This window comes from Oryzias latipes, chromosome 4, assembly GCF_053564925.1.
Source record: "Oryzias latipes strain Hd-rR chromosome 4, Olatipes_Hd-rR_3.1".
In the NCBI taxonomy this organism is placed as follows: Eukaryota; Metazoa; Chordata; class Actinopteri; order Beloniformes; family Adrianichthyidae; genus Oryzias; species Oryzias latipes.
In genome coordinates, this window is record NC_136240.1 from 31309004 (window position 1) to 31332130 (window position 23127).

Genomic DNA, 23127 nt, shown 5'->3' on the forward strand with positions numbered 1-23127 from the left:
GGCAAAACAAAATGCGGATACACAGCAGCAGCACTTTAAAGTTACAGCCAGCAGAGCAGTCAAAGCTACGTGCTAATGCACATGCCGCTACCATTTGGGAGGTTTTGGAAATTGCGTAACTGCTCGTATGTTTTTGAAAGAGAGGAACCGTAACAAGCAAAGAAAAACAAACTCGGGTTGATGTTTTGGAGGGGACTGCTTGTATTCTTGGATCCTGCATTGATGTTCTTTGTTCTAACAGAAGAGAAACACCGGCCCATTTGGTGAATGGAGTACTTCCTACTGCAGAGCATTCCAGATGCTGAGTTTTCAGCCAAAAATCGGCAGTTACATATTGTAGAAAATAGCAGTTCTTCAAAACAACATCTACCCCGACGTCTTTGTTTGCATCTAAACAAGCCAACACTCTCAGGCTGTAAATGTTTGAACGGGACCTCAGAGACTCGCAGCAGGGACGTCCCGATCAGCTCTCCGATTCAAACGATCGGAGTATCTGCCGATCCAGAGTCCTGATCAGATTCTTTTGCAAAACATAAAAAAATAGGAGCAAAGTCCCCGATTTTATTTACCTTCTCTCATCTTTTCCCACTTAGAGCATTTTTGTGACATGGCATTAACAATCAAATAAGAATAGTGTAGCTATCAACTCGTAAAAATTCTTTATCATGAAAAATAGCTGATAATTAGTCATGTGGGAAAGTCTGCTGACTGTAGCTGCAGAAATATTGAACCCTTTATTCATATGTGATTCAGATCTACATTATCTCAAAAATGAATGAAATCGTTGTAGTATGAATATGATGAGAAGTATCCATGACCAGCTCAGGAAATTACGCATGTTTTTCTTCCTCTATTTCCTCAGAGCTTGCATGTTGCAGTCGTTCCTTTTGGTAACCGTCTCACTGCCGTTTAAAACCATCTTTTTATTTTTTAAATGTCTTTGAAGGTCTTCCTTGCATTAAGACAAACCAATAGAGACACTTGCTGTCAGTTTAAAATGTTTAAAGAGTTTTTGAACCAGGTTTGTCAGAATCTGTGAAGATCTCTCTGCCTTTACTGAACTCTTTGTGCCTCCTGCTCAAACTAGTGTCGTGTTCTGCTAAAATGTGGTGATCCGTTCCCGATATGCAGACTTCTAGCAGAGTAATTTTTTGTAGTAATAAGATTATAAATGTATAGCGCCGATCATAGTGATGAAAATAAAAGAAATATCCGATCCTTGATCAGGATACAAAATCCGATTTCGATCGAGTCTGAAACTATGTGATTTCCAATCACATGATTGGATCGGAACATCCCTAATTTGAACGCAGACCACAGGGAGCGCACGTGTGGAAAAAGACAGAACATTGCACCTTCTGCCGGGGTTGGTTGGGGGAGGACACCACCACCGTGTTGCAGATGGTGAGAGCGATGAAGAAGTCGAAGACGTCGGACAGGTCAGAGGGCAGCTGGGACATGGGCTGGCTGTGGAGGCGCATGAAGTCCAGCTGACTGCTGCAGTCATTCACTTTGTCCAGCAGTTGTGGGTCGGGGGTGATGTCTTTCTCCTGCAGGAGCATTGAGATGCATGGGGGGGGGGTAATTAGTGGATGGCGGATGCTATGACGGCATCCAGATCGTCGAGGTAAACCCACCATAGGGCTGCTGAAGGCCGTGTGTTTGGACAGGATGCTAGCGCGCTTGGCCTCCGCCCTGCTGCCGGTCCGGCGGTGCGACTTGGTGCTGTGAGAGCGCAGAACTCGGGCGCTCTGGTGGCTGCCGACGCTGTCCCGCCTGGGCAGGGTGCCACCGTGAGAAATGCACTCCTCCTCCTCAGAGTCCATTTCTTGGTACATGGCAATTCTTTTAGCTGCAACCCAAACAGAAATATCCTTAGACCTCCAAAGCAGCACGCAATCCAAGTTTCCTTAAGGAATGCTTATATGTTCAAGTGCGAGTGTCCATGTCACACCATTGGCATCATGGGAGTATTCCACCCCGGCCACGGTGCAGCGGCGGAACACCATCTTGTTTTCCGTCAGCGTGCCCGTCTTGTCAGAGAAGATGTATTGCATCTGGCCCAGATCCTCTGTGATGTTCAGGGCTCTGCACTGCAGGTGAGAGTCCGTCTCCTCGTCGTACAGATCCGCGTCCTGATGGATGAAGTAAACCTGGCAGATCTTGACTATTTCGATTGACACAAAAAGTGAGATGGGTATCAGCACCTATAGGAGAAGAAACAGCTGGTTAAGACCCGGAGGACCGAGTGACTGAAGGAATCAAGATGTAAAAGCCTGGAGCACCAACCCTTACCAAGAAAAATAAAGTACAGGTAAATGTAGAGAAGAGAAAAAAGCTATTAGTAAAATAATGAACAGAAAAATGAAAATGACATTAAAATGGAGTGAGGTGGATTTTAATTACATTTTTTTAGTTTGTTTTTTAATCTGTAAAGCACTGAGCTGCTCAAAACATGAAGAGCACTTTTTTAAATAAATAAAACTTGATTAAAATAAAGACAGACAGTAGCTCAAGTGAATGTTTAAGGTTGAAAAGTTAAGGAATGTGAAATGTTTAAACATGAGAGACTCTGAAGCTGAATAGTTGACCAGATAATCAACAGCAAACAGCTTAGAAACAAAATAAACATTAACAGTTTGCTGCAAAACAACAAAATAGGCAAACACAGCTTCAATGGCGTAAACTAAACAATTTGCTGAAAGCGATGGCCAAAACAGCACCAAAATAAGACTTTAAAAACTTGTTGTCACACAAAAGAATCCAGTAATTGATAACATCTTTAGGGTCTGCAAAAAAAAAAAAAGGAAGAAAAGTTAGGAAAGTAGCATCTAAGCGGTGTCTGCTTGGGTAGAATTAACATTCCTGCTTCCTACTGTCTAAGTCAATCAGCTCCAGCTTTGTGTTTGGGCAAAAGTATGATGAGAAAACATGACCGAGGAGTTACTGCATCACGTGGCCGTCTGTACATTGAGCTAAAGAAAATTACAAATCGGACTAAAAAGGCCAACATGGACTGGAGTTGAACTTAAATAAGACATACTAGTTAAGACGTCTCCCCCCTTTTCTCACTATTCAGGTTTGGGACCCACACAGAAAGTTTGCTTAAAGACCCACACCGATGAAAATCATGTTTTCAGTGTTCTTAACGTTTTCTTATGGCATTTTTCTCATGATGGGGGACATATGCTAGAAAAATGAGCCTCTAAATTGCATTTCTGTGTATTTTTTTATACAAATTGTGAATCAGGAGCAGAGCAAATATTAATTAGAGGATGAGGCGGTTCCCAATCTGCACATGAAGCTCTTGATGAAGTAGTTTAGTGTTGGATCACTGGCAACCTAATATTTACCTTGGTTTTCTGAATAAGTTTGCAAAAAAACTCAATTTACGAGGAAAGGTTTTGATTTTTATTAACAAGGATAAAGTGGAAGTTACTTGAAAGTGGCTGCTGGTGGGACGGGAAAGCGGCTTCATAAGATCCTGTGGAAAATGACCATTGAAGAGTATCTAACAATTGTAAGACATTAAGATTTTGGAGGCCGATGGTTTATATTTTCATGTGACTAAATAGTTCCGATGTAGTCCAGAAGGAGAAGTTTCCGGGGAAGGTCTCAGTTCTGGGAAATGTGAGGACGTTCGGGAAGGAGGAGACTCTCCTGGCGCCCCTGAACTTCTGCCCTCTTGTGTTTACTTTAAGGTGCAAACTGCTTAGAACCTCAGTTTGTTCAGTGGCTGCTGAGTTAAAGCTGGAGGGATTTAAAATAAAATACAGGATTTTAAAGGCTAAACTTTGCTGTAGCTTTTGTCACCTTTTCCTTCAAATCTTCAACCGAACAGGAAAATAATTAAAATTTCCTTTAGTAATTGCAATGATTTAGTGATTTTGGGGCAGTTTTGGAGATAAAGTCACCGCCAAGGGCGGCAAAACTACTTGCATTGCTTGATTTGCTTCACTATTTGTGAACAAAGGAGAAACATTTCAACCAGGTAATACATCACACCTTTATCTATGCTATTGTTTAGAGTTCAGCTTTTTTTTCATACCTGAAAGACAATGATCATGGTGAGAAAGAGATAAATGGCAGACATGATGGGTGATAAGTTTGTTCCTTCTGGACTAAGAACGTCAAACACGGGTCTCTTATCGCCGTACTGAAACATCCACAGCCCGTGACCTGCAAAAGGAACACCACAAGGTCAATGCTGAGAAGAAAGACAAAAAAACGCAGCCAAACTCAATTAAAAGAGTGTTTTTCTCCTCTTCAATGCAGGGAGACTTGCTAAAAGGGAGCAGATATGAAAAACAGTTGATCCTGCAGCTTAAGCTAATACATACCTAGAGCGGCAAACAGGCACATCACCAGCAGGATGATGACGCACCAGAACACATCCACATTCATCTGTCGTTCCAGTTTGCTGCGCTTGTAACGCGGCCCGTTGTTGTTCAGCATGGCCTTGGTCTCATGACCTGCAGAACCACGGCGAGTTAGTCATAGGCCTAAGCGAGAGCGCCGCGCATGACGCCTTCGATAGGATGGGAGCTGCTGACCTGCGTAGATGACTATTCCCACGGCCTCCTCCGTGTTGCGGATGGTGCACCCTCGCAGCAGCAGGTTCTCCTTGTAAAGTGCGTCTTTTTTACCACTTTGGTGAATTCTGTCAGATTGGAAGATGGACAAAATTAGGATCATCAAAGGATACAGATACGGAAAAAAAAACGGATCTAGTGCAGAGAGTAACAGCAATATCATTTAAAACCACAGATTCAAAGGAGATGTTGGTAAAAATCAGGAAGTATTTTTCGGAGTACAAGTCACTTTTTTTTTGCATAGTTTGGCCAGGGGTGCGAATTTTAATCGAGAGCGACTTATATTTAAGCAGCTTTAGCAGATGTTTGTCACTAACAACCACTAGCGGGCATTGTAGTTATGTATATCTATATTTGCTGTCCAAAAAAACATGGACGAATTGTTCTCCTCCTCAACTTTATTGTAATTTTTTTGTTTGCAAATCTTTATTCTTGTTTTCAATCTTTCTCTCCTCAGACAGCAGGCATCAAAACGGGGTACGGCGAGGCGGAAGTACCGCTAAAAGTGTCTGTTGATCAGATGCAGCTCCTGGCGGGTATTCCAAAAAGCAGGTTATGCTAGCTCCCACGGTACGTTTGAGGATAAGGAAGCGGATAACCTCAGCTTTCGGTTTCAAAAATGGAGGTATGTTTCAGGGTATGTCAAGTTGCCATAGCAACTCATGCTCTGAACATAACCTGGTCTGCAGCAGGTTTAGTTGAAGGTTAGTTTGTTTTCAGAGAGGTGAAGCAGCATGGCGTGTCCATTTGAAGATAATTTAGTGGATGAAGAAGCTCAGATAATACTTTTTTTTGGAAAAATAAACTTTTTTACTTTGATCCAACTTAATTATTTTCATCATTTAGGATAAATCATTTTTTTGTTAAGTCAACTTAAAAATAACACGTAGTTTTCAGACAGTTATTTTATTTTCATTCAAATTAATTCAATTAAGTAGGTGTAACTTTGGTGCTGCTGTTAGATTGGCAGCGCAAGGAATTGTGGGATACCATTCCCTTTGCCTGTCTGGACGGATTTGGGTTTAAGTGTGGGTTTTTGACCAAATGTGTTTAGTTGTTTAGCCGTTTTACTGTGTTTTGCAGAGTTATTTAGTTCTACTATGTTTAATTCTTTCTGCACCATGAGTGAGAGAGAGGAAGATGATGAGATTATTTAGCACCACTACTGGCTGTTTGTCATAACAAGAACAGAAGTTAAAGTCAGATTCATGATAAATCAATGCTTAAATAATATTTCAAATCCACGTTGAAACTTACATTTTAATGTTATAAAGATGAGAATATCTGCGGCCTCAAACTTAGACTTGAGAGAGTTCAAGAAGTACAATAAATTGAGATGGAAAAACATTTAATTGAAATGAAGTAATATGACATTTAGTTAGATAATGTAAATTTGAGTTGTAAAAAAATATTGAGTTGGATAGACGTAAGAGATTAGGTTGAATAAGTAACTCAGGCAATTGATTAACTCAATTACTTGTTACGAATTGAAATAATTCATTCAAGTTGGATAATATATATATATATATATATATATATATATATATATATATATATATATATGAAAATGAAATTCTTTTTTTTGTTGATGCAGCCGTATTACTTTTTCATGGGCGTATAATCTTCTTATGCCGTATGATCTCAGACTCCGTCTCACTGAAGTATAGCGCTTTCTTTTGTTCTCCACGCGTTTCCATGGTGACCCCAGAAATCGGTGATCTATTGAGAATGTCTTTATGTACTTGCCTTGCACGTGCATTAACCCATGGTTACCAAGTCGCGCGTAATTACGCTAACTCATATCCAGTCTTTTGGAACCGACATACCCAGAGTAAGCAAGTTCAGGCGGATTTCAGCCAGAGTTCAGGCTTAAAGTCAGGGTAGTTTAAAGATGCTTCCTGGAATACCCCCCTGCACTAGATGGGGAACTTCCCTGTACAAAAGAATCTCATGAACCCAGTCATGGAGACGTGATTCCCCGTGTTTTTGTAGAGCTCTTCAAACTAGATAAACCTAAACTCTCAACATCATCCGGGTCTTCCATGCTCTGTAAATACAATCAATGCTTCCATGTAGTAATGAAGCTGAAAACCTTTAACAGTAGCTCTTCCTGAATGTGTTGGGAAGGTTAAGTTTAAAAAACACTTTTTTGAACAAGCATTGAGCATCAAGTTTGATGCTTCAAAAGATGTGAATTTGACGTCTGAATGGTGTGAACGCAGGATTACGCTGGGTTTGACAGACTGGTTCAGAAGCGTCACATTATAAGTCACACTTTTATATGATTCTTTTCCCTTCTTTATCATGCGTTTTTTAGCTGCCACGACTTCTACTCAGGATCAACTTATAGTTAGAAAAATATTGTATTCAGGTTCTGTCAAACGTTGACCGTTTCTCTTCCTGTTTATTCTCTGCTGTCTGTCTTTATGTACATGTGATGCAAACAAAGACATCTAATCACAAGCTTGCTTCTACCAAGCTGAGTCAATTACAATGCGAGGGATGTGTGTTGTGTGGACTAAGTTTTTGTTTTTTTACCACAGCACTTAAAAAATTACCTGAATAAATTAATGACACATTTTTATTTAACTATAAAGGTCAAAACAGCCTAAAAGACACAAAATGCCAGGTTTTTGTGTTTGAAGCCATTATGTCAAAGACATTTTGTTTTTGCTGCCTAAAATAAAAACTGCCAGTAAGGGAAAAAAAGTTTCTCTGTTGAAAGGCATTTTCCTGTATAGTTTAAAGGCAAGTAAATAATACATGTATAGATTGTATTCATTTAGGTAAGAGAAGTGAACTGTAAAGTATCACCACAAAGTTTGATCAATCTTTTATACATCGATTTGTGGCCCATGTATTGAGATGCGCATCAAATTATGTAAAAGGGTAAGATACACACCCCTAATGAAAATCCTTTGGGAGGCAAACAAACGGCACTGGCAGCACCGACGGGAGAGTCTGAGCAATGTTCTCTAACCCAAAGACCACATCAGTTCATTGTGCTGAGGGCCTCAGTCAAGCAAGCACCGGGACTTCCTGACTGCTCTGACCAGAGCGTAGAGCTCAGCAACACAAACATTTAACTCAAACACCTTAAAGCCTGAAAGTACACCAGCTGAGAGCCGAGAGCAAGGCTAAAGTCGGTCAGTTTCTACTAAAAACCAAGCACTAAGCTCAGAAGTTAGTGTGTAAACTTACCCTTCTTAACTAAAGGTCAGATGTAAGTCAGGGGAAGGAGCTGATCTTTTAAGGTCATGAAAACACCCAAAAAAGACTAGCAACATTTATGGGCTGACCTACAGCTCAGATGTAGCTCATTTAAAGACCCACTCCAATGAAAATCGTGTTTTTCTTTTTCTTTTTTAACATGTTCTTGTGGCATTTTTCTCATGATGGAGGACATATTTACATACATACGTATTTAAAACTGCATTTTTGAGTATTTCTTTATTCAAATTATTGTAAATCAAGAGCAGATGGAAAAATGCTGTTGGAAAGGGGGGCGGGCTTACTCCGCGCCAACGGATCTGCACACAACTCGGAGGGGAGTTTCTTTCTCACCTTTGTTCTTGTGATTGACGTGAATCAGCTGATTCTGAGGCAGAGAAAACCTGCTTTGCATGTGGGCTTTGAACCCACTTGCAACACATTACTAACGTTAAGTGCTGCAAAACAGTGCCACTTTTCTCAGAATCAACTGATTTTCGTTAAATGCGTAAGCTCTTCCCCGCTGCGCACTGTTACACAAGAGTGTAAAGGCCCGTACACACCGAGACGAATATTCGCCAGGCGTTATTCGCCAGCGTTTTTCGCCACGTTTTTTGTGTTCACACCCAGGCGATTTTTACTGATGATGAGCTGAGCGAACATGCAATTTCATTCTCTGACATTCGATGGAGCTTAATGTAAAACAGAAATACTCCTGTACACAAGGTGGCGCTGCGCAACTTCATGCTTCTTACAGTCGCTTTTCACTCAGAAGAAGAGAGCAAGTATTTACGCGCTTGTCAGAATCATACAAAGAAAACATGAATATTTCAAGCACCAGTAGCTCCAACTGGTGCTTGGGTTCAGGGATATTTTAGAATGTCCGTCATTATTTCTTCGCGGCAGTGTAGATGCAACTCGGCGTCTATCTTCTTTGCTGGTATGTGTACTCAGCAAGGCAGTTTTGTGTTTGAGCGCCCCCAAGTTGTGTTTTACTGTAACTTCAGAGGCTCCAGACACGTGTGCAAAAGCGCCATTCTCATTGGTCAAATAGATTTCGACGCGACGCGTCAAAAAAAAAAAAAACGAACCCGAGGCGTTTTTTTTTTTGACGCTTTGACGGGTGGCGTTTTTTCGCGTTGGTGTGCACACTCTCATTGGCGCCCTTTGTTTAGTCACGAGGCGTTAAACGTCGGCGAAAATCGCGCACGGAATTCGTCCCGGTGTGTACTTAAGGCTGCTTTTCTCTGCTTCAGAATCCCCTGGAACTACGTTTACTGCGTAAACGGTTGAAGAGTTACGGTAATCCAAAGCATCTCAAAGCTCCAGTGTTAAAGTGTCAAGTCCTGCAATTGTCAGCCTGTTTACCAACAAAAACATTCATCCAAAAGCCATCCGACACCTCGCCACCTGTAGTAATGAATGAGAGCACCCCTGAGCTCAGAGCTGATCTGCCATCTTCAGCGCTCACACGTTTGAAAATTTAACAATCTCAGGGTCACACACTGCTCCGCTTCCGCAGCGGGAAAGCCTGAAGTGATGTCGCTGACTATAATGTAATAAAGTACAACTGGGGTATGGCGCTGCGTCCTGTTCTCCACCGTAACCTGGCAACCAATTACCTGCAGCATCTGGACTCCCTCTGAGCAAAGAGTGCATGTCATAGTTGCAAACTGTTCAAGCTGATTACTGTGAGCTCAGAGGGAGCTCCTCATCCTCCATGTCACCAAAGTTCTGCTAAAGGTTGGCCGCCCTGCGGGCGTTAAACAGCTGACATACAACAAAACCAACTCGTTTCTTTACTTAAGATGAATATACATGTTTGTAAACAAATAATCCTAAACTATCAGCACTTAAGATGCTGAATTCACACTTCCTGTGACGTCATTTCCGGGTGAGCTATTCCCAGTGCTAGTTGTGTGACTGCTGTCCTCTTGTTTGGCATTAGCCTTACTACTATTGCTTACTCTAAGGGTTATCTGGGTTAATATTCACATCTAGTACCTTTTATTAGCTAATTCACCACTGTTAAACCGCTTTCTGTTCACTTTTCTCATTTTGCTAAATAAACCACTTCTCTTTACTTAAACACCGCTAGCCTTAGCTTAGAGCCTAGTATGGCCACCACCACTCCTTCCGCCTCTCCTCCTCTCTCCTGCCCCATGTGCCATATGTTTAGTGATGATCCTGCCTCCTTTAGTGAAGATAGGGGTAGGTGTGTTAAGTGTAGTCTTGTGTTAGACTTGGAGGCCAGGCTGGAGCAGTTAGAAGCGCGGCTCCGCACAGTGGAAGCTAAGCCGGCTAGCCAGGTCGTTACTCGTAGCGCGGGCCGCGCTACCAGGGCTAACTTAGCTAGCACCCCAGCGCCCTCCCAACAGCCGGGAGACAGTCAGGGGTTTGTACCGGTTGGGAGGAAACATAGTGCTAAACGCAAAAACTTAGAGCACCCGAGACTCCACGTTAGTAATAGGTTCTCCCCCCTCAGCGACACACCCGCTGAACACTCAACTCTGGTTATAGGCTCTTCTGAAGTTAGAAACGTGGAGCTCCCAGCGGCTACAGTCAGGTGTTATCCGGGGGCCAGAGTTGGTGACATCGAGGGGAACCTTAGGATGTTAGCTCAGAATAAGTCCAGGTTCCGTCGAGTCGTGATTCACGCAGGCGGTAATGATGCCCGACGGAGACAGTCAGAGGTGGTTAAGTTAAACGTAACTTCGGTGTGTAAACTGGCTAAGACGATGTCCGACACTGTAATTTTCTCTGGTCCCCTGCCGAACTTAGTCAGTGATGAAATGTACAGCCGCTTTTCATCATTTAACCGCTGGCTTTCTAGATGGTGCCCAGAAAACGGCGTTGGTTTTGTGGATAACTGGAGCGCGTTTTGGGGGAAGCCCGGTCTCATGCGGAGAGACGGCGTCCATCCCACCCGGGACGGTGCCGCTCTTCTTTCTAGAAACATTTCTGCTAGGCTTAGTCTGTTAACCTGACAATCCAGAGACGAGACCCGGGCGCAGAGCAGCAGTGTAAAACGCTCCTCTGAACCTCCCTTAGGGTTAGTGCCGGTGCAAAACCCATGCAGGGAAAGTCAAGCAGGTCCGAGCTTTAGCTTATGTGCTGAAAGACAAATGAAAGGAGCGCGTCATAGAAACTTAAAAGTGACAGACAGCAGTTCTCACAAGCAGAATTATGTCATTAAATGCGGTTTATTAAACATTCGATCCATTTCCTCCAAGTCCCTCTTAGTCAACGAGTTAATTACTGATAACAATCTTAGTCTTTTAGCCTTAACAGAAACTTGGCTCCATCAGGATGACTATGTTAGATTGAATGAAGCAACCCCCCCCCACTTATGCTAACTATCAGAAATCCAGGATTTCAGGGAAAGGAGGTGGTTTGGCAGTAATATCACAGTCTAGCTTACTTCTCAGCCCTAAAGTTAAAAATGCTTATAATTCATTTGAAAGCATCATATTGTCTTTAAGTCACCCAAACAGGAAAACTCGAAAACCTGTTTTACTCATAATTATTTATCGCCCCCCCGGCCCATATTTAGAATTTTTAACTGAGTTTTCCGACTTCCTATCGACTATTGTCTTAGATTCTGATCAAATTATAATATTAGGGGATTTTAATATTCATGTTGATGACCCCAGTGACTGCCTAGGAAAGGCTTTTGCAGCTTTATTAGATGATGTTGGTTTCACCCAAAGTGTGAATGAACCCACTCACTGTCATAAGCACACCCTGGACCTTGTTCTAACCCATGGGATAGAGATCAGCCAGCTGAGTGTCCTTCCTCTTAACCCCATCATTTCTGATCACTTTCTGATTACCATCCAGTTTACACTGGAACATCCTTCTGCCCCAGTGAATAAGAAACAACTTAGAAGAACCTTAACTGACCGTTCTGTGTCTGAGTTTAAACACACAGTTCAGCCAGTACTTAGTGATATTCTGAGAAAATACTCTGAGACCAGCTCCCATAGTATCAGTCCTAGTATAAATGACCACTTTGTTAATGATGCCTTACAAGCCCTCAGGAGTACACTCGATGTTGTTGCCCCCTTGAAACCTAAGTTCGTCAGACAAAACCGAGTAGCACCGTGGTTTAACGCTGAAACTCGTTCTCTTAAACGAGAAACCCGTAAGTTGGAAAGAGAATGGCGCCGCTCCGGTTCAGAGCAGTCTCTGGATATCTGGAAACATAGCCTATTAAATTATAAAAAAGCTCTGCGTAGAGCTAGAAGCCAGTACTATTCAACCTTAATATCAGAGAATGGAAACAATCCAAGATTTCTTTTTAGCACTATAGCTAAATTAACTCGCAGTCAGAGCTCAGTAGAACCACATGTTCCTGTTTCTCTCAGCTCTGATGATTTTCTTACATTTTTCGATAGTAAAATCTCAAATATTAGACATAAGTTAAATCAAGTTATTCCTATTATCAGCCCAGAACAGGCTGAAGCGGTAGAAATGGAGGCATCCATAGAAACCTCTGTAACATTAGACTGCTTCACTGCTGTGGATCAAGCGGAAATAACATCAATTATTACGTCCTCCAAATCCTCAACGTGTCTGTTAGACCCAATTCCCACTAGACTTTTTAAAGAAACTTTTCCCCTAATTAATGATCCCATATTAACAATGATAAATGCCTCTCTGGAAACGGGTTACGTGCCACAGTCTTTTAAATATGCAGTTGTTAAACCTCTTCTGAAAAAGCCCAGTTTGGATCCTAGCATCTTGGCCAACTATAGACCGATATCAAACCTGCCCTTTATTTCTAAAATCCTAGAAAGAGTTGTAGTTAAGCAGCTTTACTGCCACCTACAGGACAACAGTCACTTTGAAGACTTTCAGTCGGGGTTTAGACCTCACCACAGTACGGAAACTGCACTAGTTAGAGTCTCTAATGACTTGTTATTGGCCTCAGAAAAGGGACTACTTTCTATTCTGGTCCTGTTGGACCTCAGTGCTGCCTTTGACACTATCGACCACGGTATTTTACTCCATAGATTAGAGCAGGACATAGGGATCAGAGGATCTGCTCTCCAGTGGTTTAAATCCTGTCTGATAGGTATCAGTTCGTTAATGTAAATGGCCATTCCTCTCAGTGCACTCGAGTCAACTATGGAGTCCCACAGGGCTCAGTCTTGGGACCGATCCTGTTTACGCTTTATATGTTACCCCTAGGAAACATAATCAGGAAACACAGCATTAATTTTCATTGTTATGCCGACGATACGCAGTTGTATTTATCCATGAAGCCTGACCAGAATGACCAGATAGAGAAACTGAACGCCTGCATCAGTGACATCAAGACCTGGATGACAATTAATTACCTCCTCTTGAACCCAGAAAAAACTGAGGTCATTATACTAGGTCCTAAAAACCTCAGAGATGCTCTGTCTGCTCAGATAGTCTCCCTGGATGGCATAAGTATAGCCCCCAATTCCACAGTTAGAAACCTTGGGGTTTTACTTGACCAGGATTTATCATTTAAGGCTCACATATCTCAGGCATGTAGAACTGCCTTTTTTCACCTGCGAAATATTGCTAAGATCAGAAATATACTTTCTAAGAGTGATGCTGAAAAACTCATCCATGCATTTGTTACGTCGAGGCTGGATTACTGTAACTCCTTGTTAGCAGCGTGTCCTAAGAGTTCCTTAAGAAGTCTCCAGCTTGTTCAGAACGCAGCTGCTAGATCGTTAGCTGGAACCAGCAGAAGAGATCACATCACTCCTGTGTTAGTTTCGCTCCATTGGCTCCCAGTTGATTCTAGAATTAAGTTCAAGATCCTCCTGTTAACCTATAAGGCCTTACATGGAATGGCCCCGTCCTATATTAAGGACCTCATAGTCCCTTACCAACCAATCAGAACACTTCGCTCGCAAAATGCAGGACTGCTTGTGGTTCCTAGAATTAGTAAAAGTACGGTTGGAGGTAGAGCGTTTAGCCACCAAGCCCCTGTCTTATGGAATAAACTCCCAGCTCATGTAAGAGAGGCCGACTCAGTTTCTACATTCAAAGCTAGACTGAAAACATTCCTCTTTGGACAGGCTTATTGTCAGACTAGCTAGTATTCAGAGATTATTTAACTTAATGTTAGTTTGTTTAAATTAAACTTAATAATAACTATTTCTTTTAAAAGGCTGCTAGAAGTTGAAGCTGGGGTAACTATGGTGCACTGGGGTTCTGTCCTCTTTCCTTTTTTACTTCTACCCTTCCTCTCCTCTATTCTTGATCATAATTTATCATTTAGTTCTCCATGCCTCTGTTTGGTGCAGTGCGATTCATGTATTGTCCCTCTTTTCCTCTCCCCTCCTGGGGAGTGGGAGTGCTTCCAGACTCCAGTTGGCTCATCCGTGCTCCAGTTCCTGACCGTTTACCTCGCCTTTGCTCCTGCTCCTACACCTGGCTGTGGTTCCTGTCTCCGGCTCGACTCGCGCCTTTGACTGTCCCCACAACCACGGCTGGATGAAGCTCGTCTGCTGGACTTTTATATATGTAGTTGTAGATTTAGATAAGTTAATTCTTCTCTAAGATTTCTGGTAAATCGCCTGTCCGTCCTGGGGGAGGATCCCTCCTTCATGTGGGCACCCCTGAGGTTTCTTCGTTTTTTCCGGAATCCGGTTTTTTTGGGAGTTTTTCCTTACCGCGAAGGGGGGTCTAAGGGCAGGGATGCCAGTATAGCTTAGTCAGTTTGTTAGTTCATTTTAGTATTTTTCTATTGAACTCTTTGTATTCGTGATCCTTTTGATTTCATGTTTTACTTCGAAGCCCATCGAGACGACTGTTGTTGTGATTTTGGGCTATACAAATAAAATTGAATTGAATTGAATTGAATTAAGATAAAAATAGATTTTGTGTAAAAACTGTGGCTTCAATGGAAACTTTCACAAACTTACAACAGAAACAGGTTCGTCCCCCGAGGAGCTGGAAATGTTCTAAAAGTGAATGCCACTCCAATAAAACTGCTTCCTGTTTCATGTTTCCAGAATGCCCCTTGCTTGGAAACAGTTGCAGCAAATTTCTTGAAGTTTATAAAATCAAAGAAGTCAGGAACACTTGCTGGCTGGAGAACCTTCCAACACAAACAAGGGAACATTTTCTACCAGTTTGTTCATTTCAAAACTAAATGTGTTTTTAACTTAGACTTCTCAACAACATAAAAGTTGGTTTCTAATAAAGTTTCAGAGATCTGAAGAAAAAAAAGTTCTTCCAGAAGACTTGGGGTGCAGTCACACCGGCAGGCTTGATTTAAAGTTAAAGTTAGGCTACGTTCACACTGCAGGGCTTAATGCTCTATTCCGAAAAAAAATTTGATTTTTTTGCAAGCCGTTCACAATTCCAAATAAATGCAAACTTTTGTGATCTCCTGAGTGAACATGAAATGACCTAGAAGTGACCCACATGCGCAGAAGAGTACTCAACGGTGAACGACGTCACTCGTTGTTTGCGGAAGTAGCTAACATTAACAATGGATGTCAACAACGCTGGGCTCATCCCCCAAAATGCGGTCCAGCTCTTCGTAAAATGGACAGGTGATACGTTGGCGGCCACTTTGTTTGCTCCGGTCTTTAACCTCCTTGTATTTGGCTCGGAGGCTTTTTATATTTTGCTGGCATTGGAGCCAGGATTTTTTCAAAAACTTCCCGGTTGCGGTAAGAGCCCTCGAGTTTGGCCTGAATAGAGCTGTCACCCCAAATATGATTCAAATGGGTGACCTGGCTTCCCTTCCACTGACTGGTCTCAGCAGCATCGTCCGCCATGGTTGATGTTTATGTTCTCGTTCCCGCCTACTTCAACGAAGATTTATGACGTTTGTAGCGTATCAATGACGTACGGGTCGTGGCTTGGCCGTTCAGACGGAGGTCGCATTTCAAAAGATCAGATACGCATCGGATTCAGGACCACATACCCAAGGGGCCTGGATCACATTTAAAAAGATCGGATCTGTGGCGTTCAGACTGTCATGAAAAGATCAGATACAGGTCACATAGAGGCAAAAAAATGGAATTGGGTCGTTTCAGCCTGCAGTGAGAATGTAGCCTTAAAGTCCCATTAGCTGTCAAACACCTAGGTGTGTGAAATTTGTTCTCTGCATTTGACCCACCCTGGAGGAGCGGTGAGGTGCAGACACATTGAACTGGTGTCGCTGGCTATAATGGGAACCATTTGGTGGTTTAACCCCCCAACCCAACCCCCTAATGTTTAGTGTCAAACAGGGAGGCATTGGGTCCCATTTTTAGAGTCTTTGGTATGACTCGGCCTGGATTTGAACTCACGACCATCCAGTCTCGGGGCAGACACTCTACCACAAGCCCACTGAGCTGGTTTACGCCAGGGTCCATGTACTCAATAGTCAACTTTGTTTGGCAGGCATAAAAGCTCAGCTGAACTCTGGTACGTACTGAAAAGTGGTCGACCTGAGATGGTCTCAGTTCATTTGAGGACAAACCGAAGAGCAAATGTGGCGCCCAGACGGTTGATGATGAAGGCGCCAAACAAGTGAGGTTAAAAAAAAAAAAAAAAAAGTGTCCAAAAAAGCAGGACTCATGAAAAAAAAATATTCTTGTGGGTTTTTTCTCTGTATTGGTCAGGCAATAAACGCCCCCAAGTGAGGAGATATGAAACATTCAGTCTTTTATCTAGGCTTACAATACAGTTAAGACGATCACAAAACATCCAAAATGTCAATCAAGGAATTGATTTGGGACTACAGCAGGACAATAATCCAATGACTCAGCAGGTAAACTGCATAGATCAAGCGGGTCAAACGTTTCCCTCCTAAATATCATTGAAATGTCTAAAACAGTGGCATATCAGAAAAACTCCAATGAAGCTGAATTTAAATGATCCTGCAAGTTCCAGTGAGCCAAAATTCCTCCACTGTCGTCCTGAGTGCTGAGTAAGCCCAAGAGAGACACAGCAGTGACTCAACTTTTCCAAACTGAAGCTAAATATCACCCAAAAAAAATTACAAATCAATGTACAGGGAAATGTCAATCAACTCTGAGATATCAGCTCAGAACTCATGAAATTACAGACAAACAGAACTTACATGTATCCTCTGAATCTGTTCAGGTCGTTGTTGGGCTTTTCACATTCTATGACACTGTTGTACTTTAATGGGTCAAAGTCGCAGTCCTGTGCACAGACAAATGCAAAGAGTCATTACTTTCCTAACAATGAAATTGCTACAAAAAAACAGATTTGCAGTTTACAACCAACCCTAATATATGAATGGAAAATCAGCAAAATGAAAAAAAAAAAAACTTTTAAAGCAGTGATTTCCAGCTCCATTGATGGGATTGCAGTTTGGGTATTTCTTTAGAAAACAAGTTAACATAAAGGCTAATCTAAATAGGTTCAGAATTTGTCTGGTTTAAATTTAAGACAAACCATAATTTGTTTTCCAATAAGATTGAGCCCAATTTAGTACTACCAGGTAAAAAGGCAAAAAACAGTCTTTGGTTTTGTCAGCTCAGCAGCTGATTGTGTTTTCATCCCAATTGGATCCAAAGCACCAGGCAGGTGTGATAATGCGAGGTGGAAGTTGTCCACAGAGAATCCATCTCACCAGGTCAAAGAAGCTGCGGACCACCTGCCTCTGTTTGAGGTTGGTCTCTCCATCCAGTGTGGCGGTTTCGATGTGGCAGAGGCGGTCTGGGTCGCTGGAGCTCAGCAGCAGGACGTCAGCAGGGAGGATCTCATTACATCTCAGCCTGATGAAGTCTCCCACCCGCACTTCCTTCCAGTACTTCTCCACGTATCCTTTCTCTGCTCTGTTAAAGTAACCGGAGGTGAAAAATGACTACTTTCAAATGTTATGGACAAAGAGTGTTGGTAAGACATCGGCAACATCCAAGAAAAGACACTTAATGTATAATTTCCCTCCTCGCTTTCTCAAATGCAACAGAGTTTCATTTCTAAATATACATTTAAATTAGGTCTACAAAATAAATCGCAAACTTATCGTTATCGCGATATCAAGCTGTGCAAAACATACGCATTTACAGGTATATGCCATTTAGGGGTAGTGACGATAATCGCATCGCCGCGGTGATGAGGCTCCCCACTGCATCATCGCAAGTCGTTTTTTTTGGAGAAAAAAATTTTGTTGAAACTTCTGCATATGGTGTGTGATTAGAACTATAATAAACACATTAAACACATTCATCTTTACTGATAATTTACTTTTCCTGCTAGTCCTGTGTTCAGACTTCAAGGGTTTCTGGGGGAAACCTTTTGTTACTGTTCTCCTTCACTCCCCCTAGCGCTGCATGAGGCTACCTCTTCTTACACACGGTTTCAGAAGCACACATCCTCATTCTACAACAAGGGTTTTCCTCTCGCAAGGAAATACGACAAATTTACTGCGTTCTAATTATTCATTTCCATTGTATTCATTTCTATTACAAGCTGCGTGCGTTCTTGAGTGTGCAACACGGCCGCCCGCCAGAGAATTTTGTGTTGGGTGGGTGGGTGTGTGTGTGTGTGGGGGGGTTATCACTGTTCTACTTCACTCTGTCACACCAAACATGAACGCGCACTGTTAGATTTCCATGAATATCACTACATGTTTTGTTTGGGAACTATTTTGTGCAGCGCAAAATTAGGTGTCTGTATAAATAGAGGCGGAGCCTCCTGCCCCGTGTACTTACAGGGTGTCAGGCTTCATGGCTACCAGGAAGGTGACAAGGTGTCTGCAGTCTGTTTATTACTGGGCAATATATAATATCCTGAGAAGATGTCTGTACCAGACAGGACAGGTGAAGCCTCGCATGCAGCTCGAGAGCGGTCCACTGCAGAAGAATCAACACACACCCTAACATATTGTAATTGTATTCATTTGCGACGCGGCCGCCGGGGTTGTTTGGCGGTTAACCGCGACACCACGCCCCCTGCTGGTTCATCACCGCGGTGTACAAAAATTCCAAGTTATTTTGACACTTGCCCTTAATTGTTCTTCTGAAGGAACAATTAAAATGATAATTGAAAAAAGAAAATGTTTTACCCGAATAAAAGGTTTTCTCTGGTAAAAAAAAAGAGATTTTCCCAGTTCCTGGAAAGCAGCATGGCACAACGAGGAGGACATTTATTAAGTGCAACAGGAAGCAGCTTGGGGGGGGGGGGGGGGGGGGAAACAAAGATCCCTCTGTGCTTAAATAAGCTCTGCATTTTGAGATTTTTCTTTTGTTAAGGTTCATAAACTCAGAGGTTCAACAAATGAGCCATCCACCAAGAATGCTGGGAAATGCTGAGACAACTGTAGGTCATAAAACCTGTTCGATGCTGAATCAGGAGCTGCTCCAGCTTAATGTTAGATTTCAACTAAAGTCAGCTAATGTGGTTAAGTACGGTACTTTAAATATTTGCTATATCTGTTTCAAGAATAGTTATAATTTATGAACAACTGCCAGGGACGGACAAAGAGATTACGCTGCATTCACACCGGCAGCAATTCATGCAGCAGGGGTGGGCAGTTTTAATGCCAAGTCAATGTACAGACATGATCTGAGGTCCTGCGGCGTGCTTGGTGATCTGGAAGCAGCACGTTTTGGGCAGCACAGAGAAAATTGGTCAGCGAATAATAAAACTTGAATAAGTGAACTATCCCGACAAGGACTGGACTTCCATTAGTCATTCTCTCGTTACTTTGCCCCTGCCTTGTAATTCCTGGCCAATGAGTGAAGAGATCTTTAGTCATGTGGTTTTGTTTACAAGCTGAAGGGGGAAAATTCCCCTTGGTAAATTCAGAATACAGACCAAATGCAAGGTTCAGGACTCGATCCGGACCAAATCAAGTAGACTTGTTCCGTACCAACAGACCTTTCCAGTCTGAATACAACCTTAGATTTTGTGCAAAATCACAACAGCTCTCCATTAAAGCTAACCGTTTCTCTGGACTGCCAGTGACAAGTGGCTGATGTGTTCTGTTTGAAATTAGAACCACTTCATTGTTCTATGAAAGCACAGCAAAGCCTCAAGCACACAAGAGTTTAAAAACATCTAGTATGTTGAGTTAACAATTGTGGATTTCTGTGAAACAAACCAACATGGAAAGCCAGAGTGTGGTGAAGCCAACCACAATTCCCTTTTCTCAGAGTAAACTGTCTGTAACACTATTCTCTGCAGATGAAGTGGAGACGTTCGGTAAAGCGGACCATGGTGCCATCATGTCCTCATAAACAATTCTGCTGCTTTAGTTTAGGCGTTTTTTTGGGGGGAGGGAAAACTAATCACTGGATTTTCTTTTTTTTTTCAAATCAAATATAAAGTTACAAAACTTTAGCTGTCACAACATCTGTGCACAGAATGTTTAAAAACGAGAGAAAAATGACATTTTATGTAATTAGATTTATAAAATCTCTTATTTTTTTTGCAATTTGTGAAACTTGTGTTATTAAAGCATGCCTGCAGAACCACTGAGTCTGTAGCATTGACTGTACGCAAGACTTGGACCGAGTGAGTGTGACATCACCCACAGAAAAAGACTGACTTCCGGCTCACACCCCATTAAGTCAATTCGGTCACCATTTTTTCGCGATACAAATGCTGCCATGTTTGAGCCAGATGACGTCAGTAAGCAGCCATAGGTCCAAATCGTACTTAGTAAACATTTCTATGGTAACCGCTATCGCTAATCGGGAATGGACTTGTTCCACTGAAAGCAGCCTCGGGAGAATCTGCCAACCGAATGTTTCGATCGGTTGGCGTGTGGGCCACTGGGCACCACGTGCCTTTTAAGGGCAAAAGATTGGTCAGTTTATAACTTCAATAACTAACAATAAAGACAAAAAAATCAAGAACATATTTAAAAAAAAAGATAACAGAACAAGAATGATTATTTAGCCAAAAATAATGACTGAGTAATAGCTGTTTATTTCTCAAGTCTACTGGATTTGGGATTCTTCGCTCCGCCAGGCATTTCCTTTTTGGGACACGGGGGGGGGGGGGGGGGGGGGGTTACTCTGTTAAGTTCTCATTGGTCAATGGTCTGTACTTTGTTAGGTTGGCATTGTGGGGAGCTGTAAGCTAGCGGGAGAGAGTGGGGATCATGGAAAATAAGCAGAGGCTTACTTCCGCGCCAACTTCAGTGCAAACTCAAAAGACGAATTTTTAACGAAATACTGCCTCTCTGCAGAAACTACGTACTAGAAAACGACAGATTAATTGGTTTTGGTTTAAAACGGATTAATCAATTAAAAAACAAACAAACCTGGGAACACTTTTGAAATGGTTCAAATAAAGGAGGATGGGAGTGGGACTTTAATGGTCAGATTTACTCAAATTTAGGTTCAAGCCACTTAATCAACAAAGAAGCACACTTGTAAACTCAGTCAAAAGTAATCAAAACCAGTCTAGGCTAAAAGAAGTGTAGATCTTTGGTACAAAAATGCCACAGCTGACAAAAATGTAATAATGTCCAAACCTGACACAAAAACTTGGGTCAAGACTTGGCAAAAACTGCGGAGCCAGTAAACACTGAGCCTTTTGATGCCTGTGAATTATGCTCTGTATGAGGAGACAGTGCTGCTTTTCATGAGTAAAGTACAGTCCCTGCACAAGAAGACAGGTCACCAGGTTGGATATCCACAGCTGATTGTTAACCAAACTTCATTTACCAACCTAGAAGAAGAAAAAAACGCTTTTGTTTTGTTTGGTGCTTAAAGCTGGACGGTGAAAAAGGTGAAAGCTCCAGAAGATTCAAAGAAAAGGTAGTCAAAGGGCAGCCTGCATGATGCCAATAAAAATAAAGTTTGTTTGTTGTTGTTTTCCCGCATCAGCTGATGTGAGAGTCAGTGTGCATCAGAACAACAGCCTGCAGGATTCAGGACTGTCCCAGCTGCTCTGAGGGTTCGACCCGCCCTGCTGGCTGCCAGCTCCACCTGAGGCCCAGCTTACCTGCTGTAGACCAGGCAGTCCATGTGGTTGATCTCCATATCCGACCTGTGCCTCCTGTAGTCCTCCCAAATGTCTTTGATGGCGGTGACCGACAGGATAAACAGCACGGGGGCCAGCGCGAGCTCCGGCAGGAAAGTGTTGACGACCGGAACGAAGTTCAGCAGAGCGATGAAAACAAAGTAGACGTTAGCAAGCCGGTGGAACTGCTCGAAGAGGTTCTTTGGCAGGAATGACAGCACGGTGTACTTGGTCGTCTTGATTCGGTTGTTTGCATAGCGTCGGCTTGGGTTTTCCTCCCCTTTGGCGAAGTCGTGGAGTGTGTTTGCGTGGACGGTCCTGGTTTTGGTCTCCTTCGCTTTGCTCTTTCTTTGACTTTTGGCTTTCGAGACGTCTTCAGCCATCCCGGCGTCTTCGTTCTCCCGCGCCATAGCCTGACCCTCCTTTAAACTTTTTTTCCACCTTGTTTTTTTTCTCTCTAACACACACACAAAACAACACGCTGCCTATGTTATCATTCTTTTATCGTGTGAACCATTCGGTCTTCGGTTGCTTCTTTTGGTCACACAAACGCCCAGTTTTCACCCATGTCGATTATCTTTACCCGAGAGGCAGAGAAAAACTTTTTCGTGTTTCGCTTCTTTTTTTTTCTTTTCCCCCCTCGACCGCTGGAAAGGATGCTGAGGTCGTGGCAAGGGAAGACTTGGAGTTTCCACAGAAAAATCCACGATTTACAAACGCCATGGATGGGGTACAGCTGTTGTCCGCGTGCGGGAAGGATTCTTAAAGAGCTGCGCAGACTCATAACTGTGTCTGTCCGTCAGCCAATCAGGAGTCGCGCTTCCCTGGAAATCTGACCCAGCGGCCCCTCCTATGGCCAACCTGCCTTTTTCTTTTTTTTTTTTCTTTTTTGAGTGCCACGCTGTGTTGTTGAGTTTACACTGGCCCACAGGAGGCAGTACTTTTAATGTAAAAATGTAGAAACCTATCCTAAAGCGACAAGAACATGTCATGTTTAACACGCTAGACTAACTAGCAAGCAAGGAAGTGAACAAAAATGGTAAGGATGGTAATTTCTAAACATGTTTTTTTCTAAGTAAAAATACTACTTTAGTCAAAGATGCTGGGGAAACTGGCTAATTACACATTAAAGGACCTATATCATGCTATTCTTAAGCCTATCAGAGTAAACTATATCCATATGTGTAATAATGGCCGCCGAGGTGTCTATCATCAAAAATTAAAGGACGACGCAGAAGCCTGAAAAGTCTGGAAGACAGTTGCCTTTGCTAAGTCGGCAAATATTCTTACAAAATATGAGTTATATTTGCAAGCTCAGTTTCCTACCCGGACGTAAGATGACTCGACCTAACCTAGAGTCGGCCTCAGCAGGTGTCTGTGTTTCGCCCACGAC

At 42.5% G+C, this 23127-nt stretch overlaps 1 protein-coding gene across 1 annotated transcript in view; it reads right to left on the reverse strand.

The window, feature by feature from the left end:
* The window catches only part of atp10a (ATPase phospholipid transporting 10A), a 50973-nt gene extending 28414 nt beyond the window's left edge, over positions 1 to 22559 (reverse strand). The window contains exons 1-9 of the mRNA XM_004068298.5: positions 21717 to 22559; positions 17389 to 17593; positions 16870 to 16955; positions 4554 to 4660; positions 4341 to 4472; positions 4049 to 4179; positions 1955 to 2207; positions 1638 to 1852; positions 1356 to 1550 (exon numbers count right to left, since the gene is read on the reverse strand). Coding sequence (XP_004068346.1) covers positions 1356 to 1550; positions 1638 to 1852; positions 1955 to 2207; positions 4049 to 4179; positions 4341 to 4472; positions 4554 to 4660; positions 16870 to 16955; positions 17389 to 17593; positions 21717 to 22144 — 1752 coding nt within the window. The 5' untranslated portion in view covers positions 22145 to 22559. The remainder of the gene's footprint in view (positions 1 to 1355; positions 1551 to 1637; positions 1853 to 1954; positions 2208 to 4048; positions 4180 to 4340; positions 4473 to 4553; positions 4661 to 16869; positions 16956 to 17388; positions 17594 to 21716) is intronic.
* Positions 22560 to 23127: the final 568 nt, after the last annotated feature.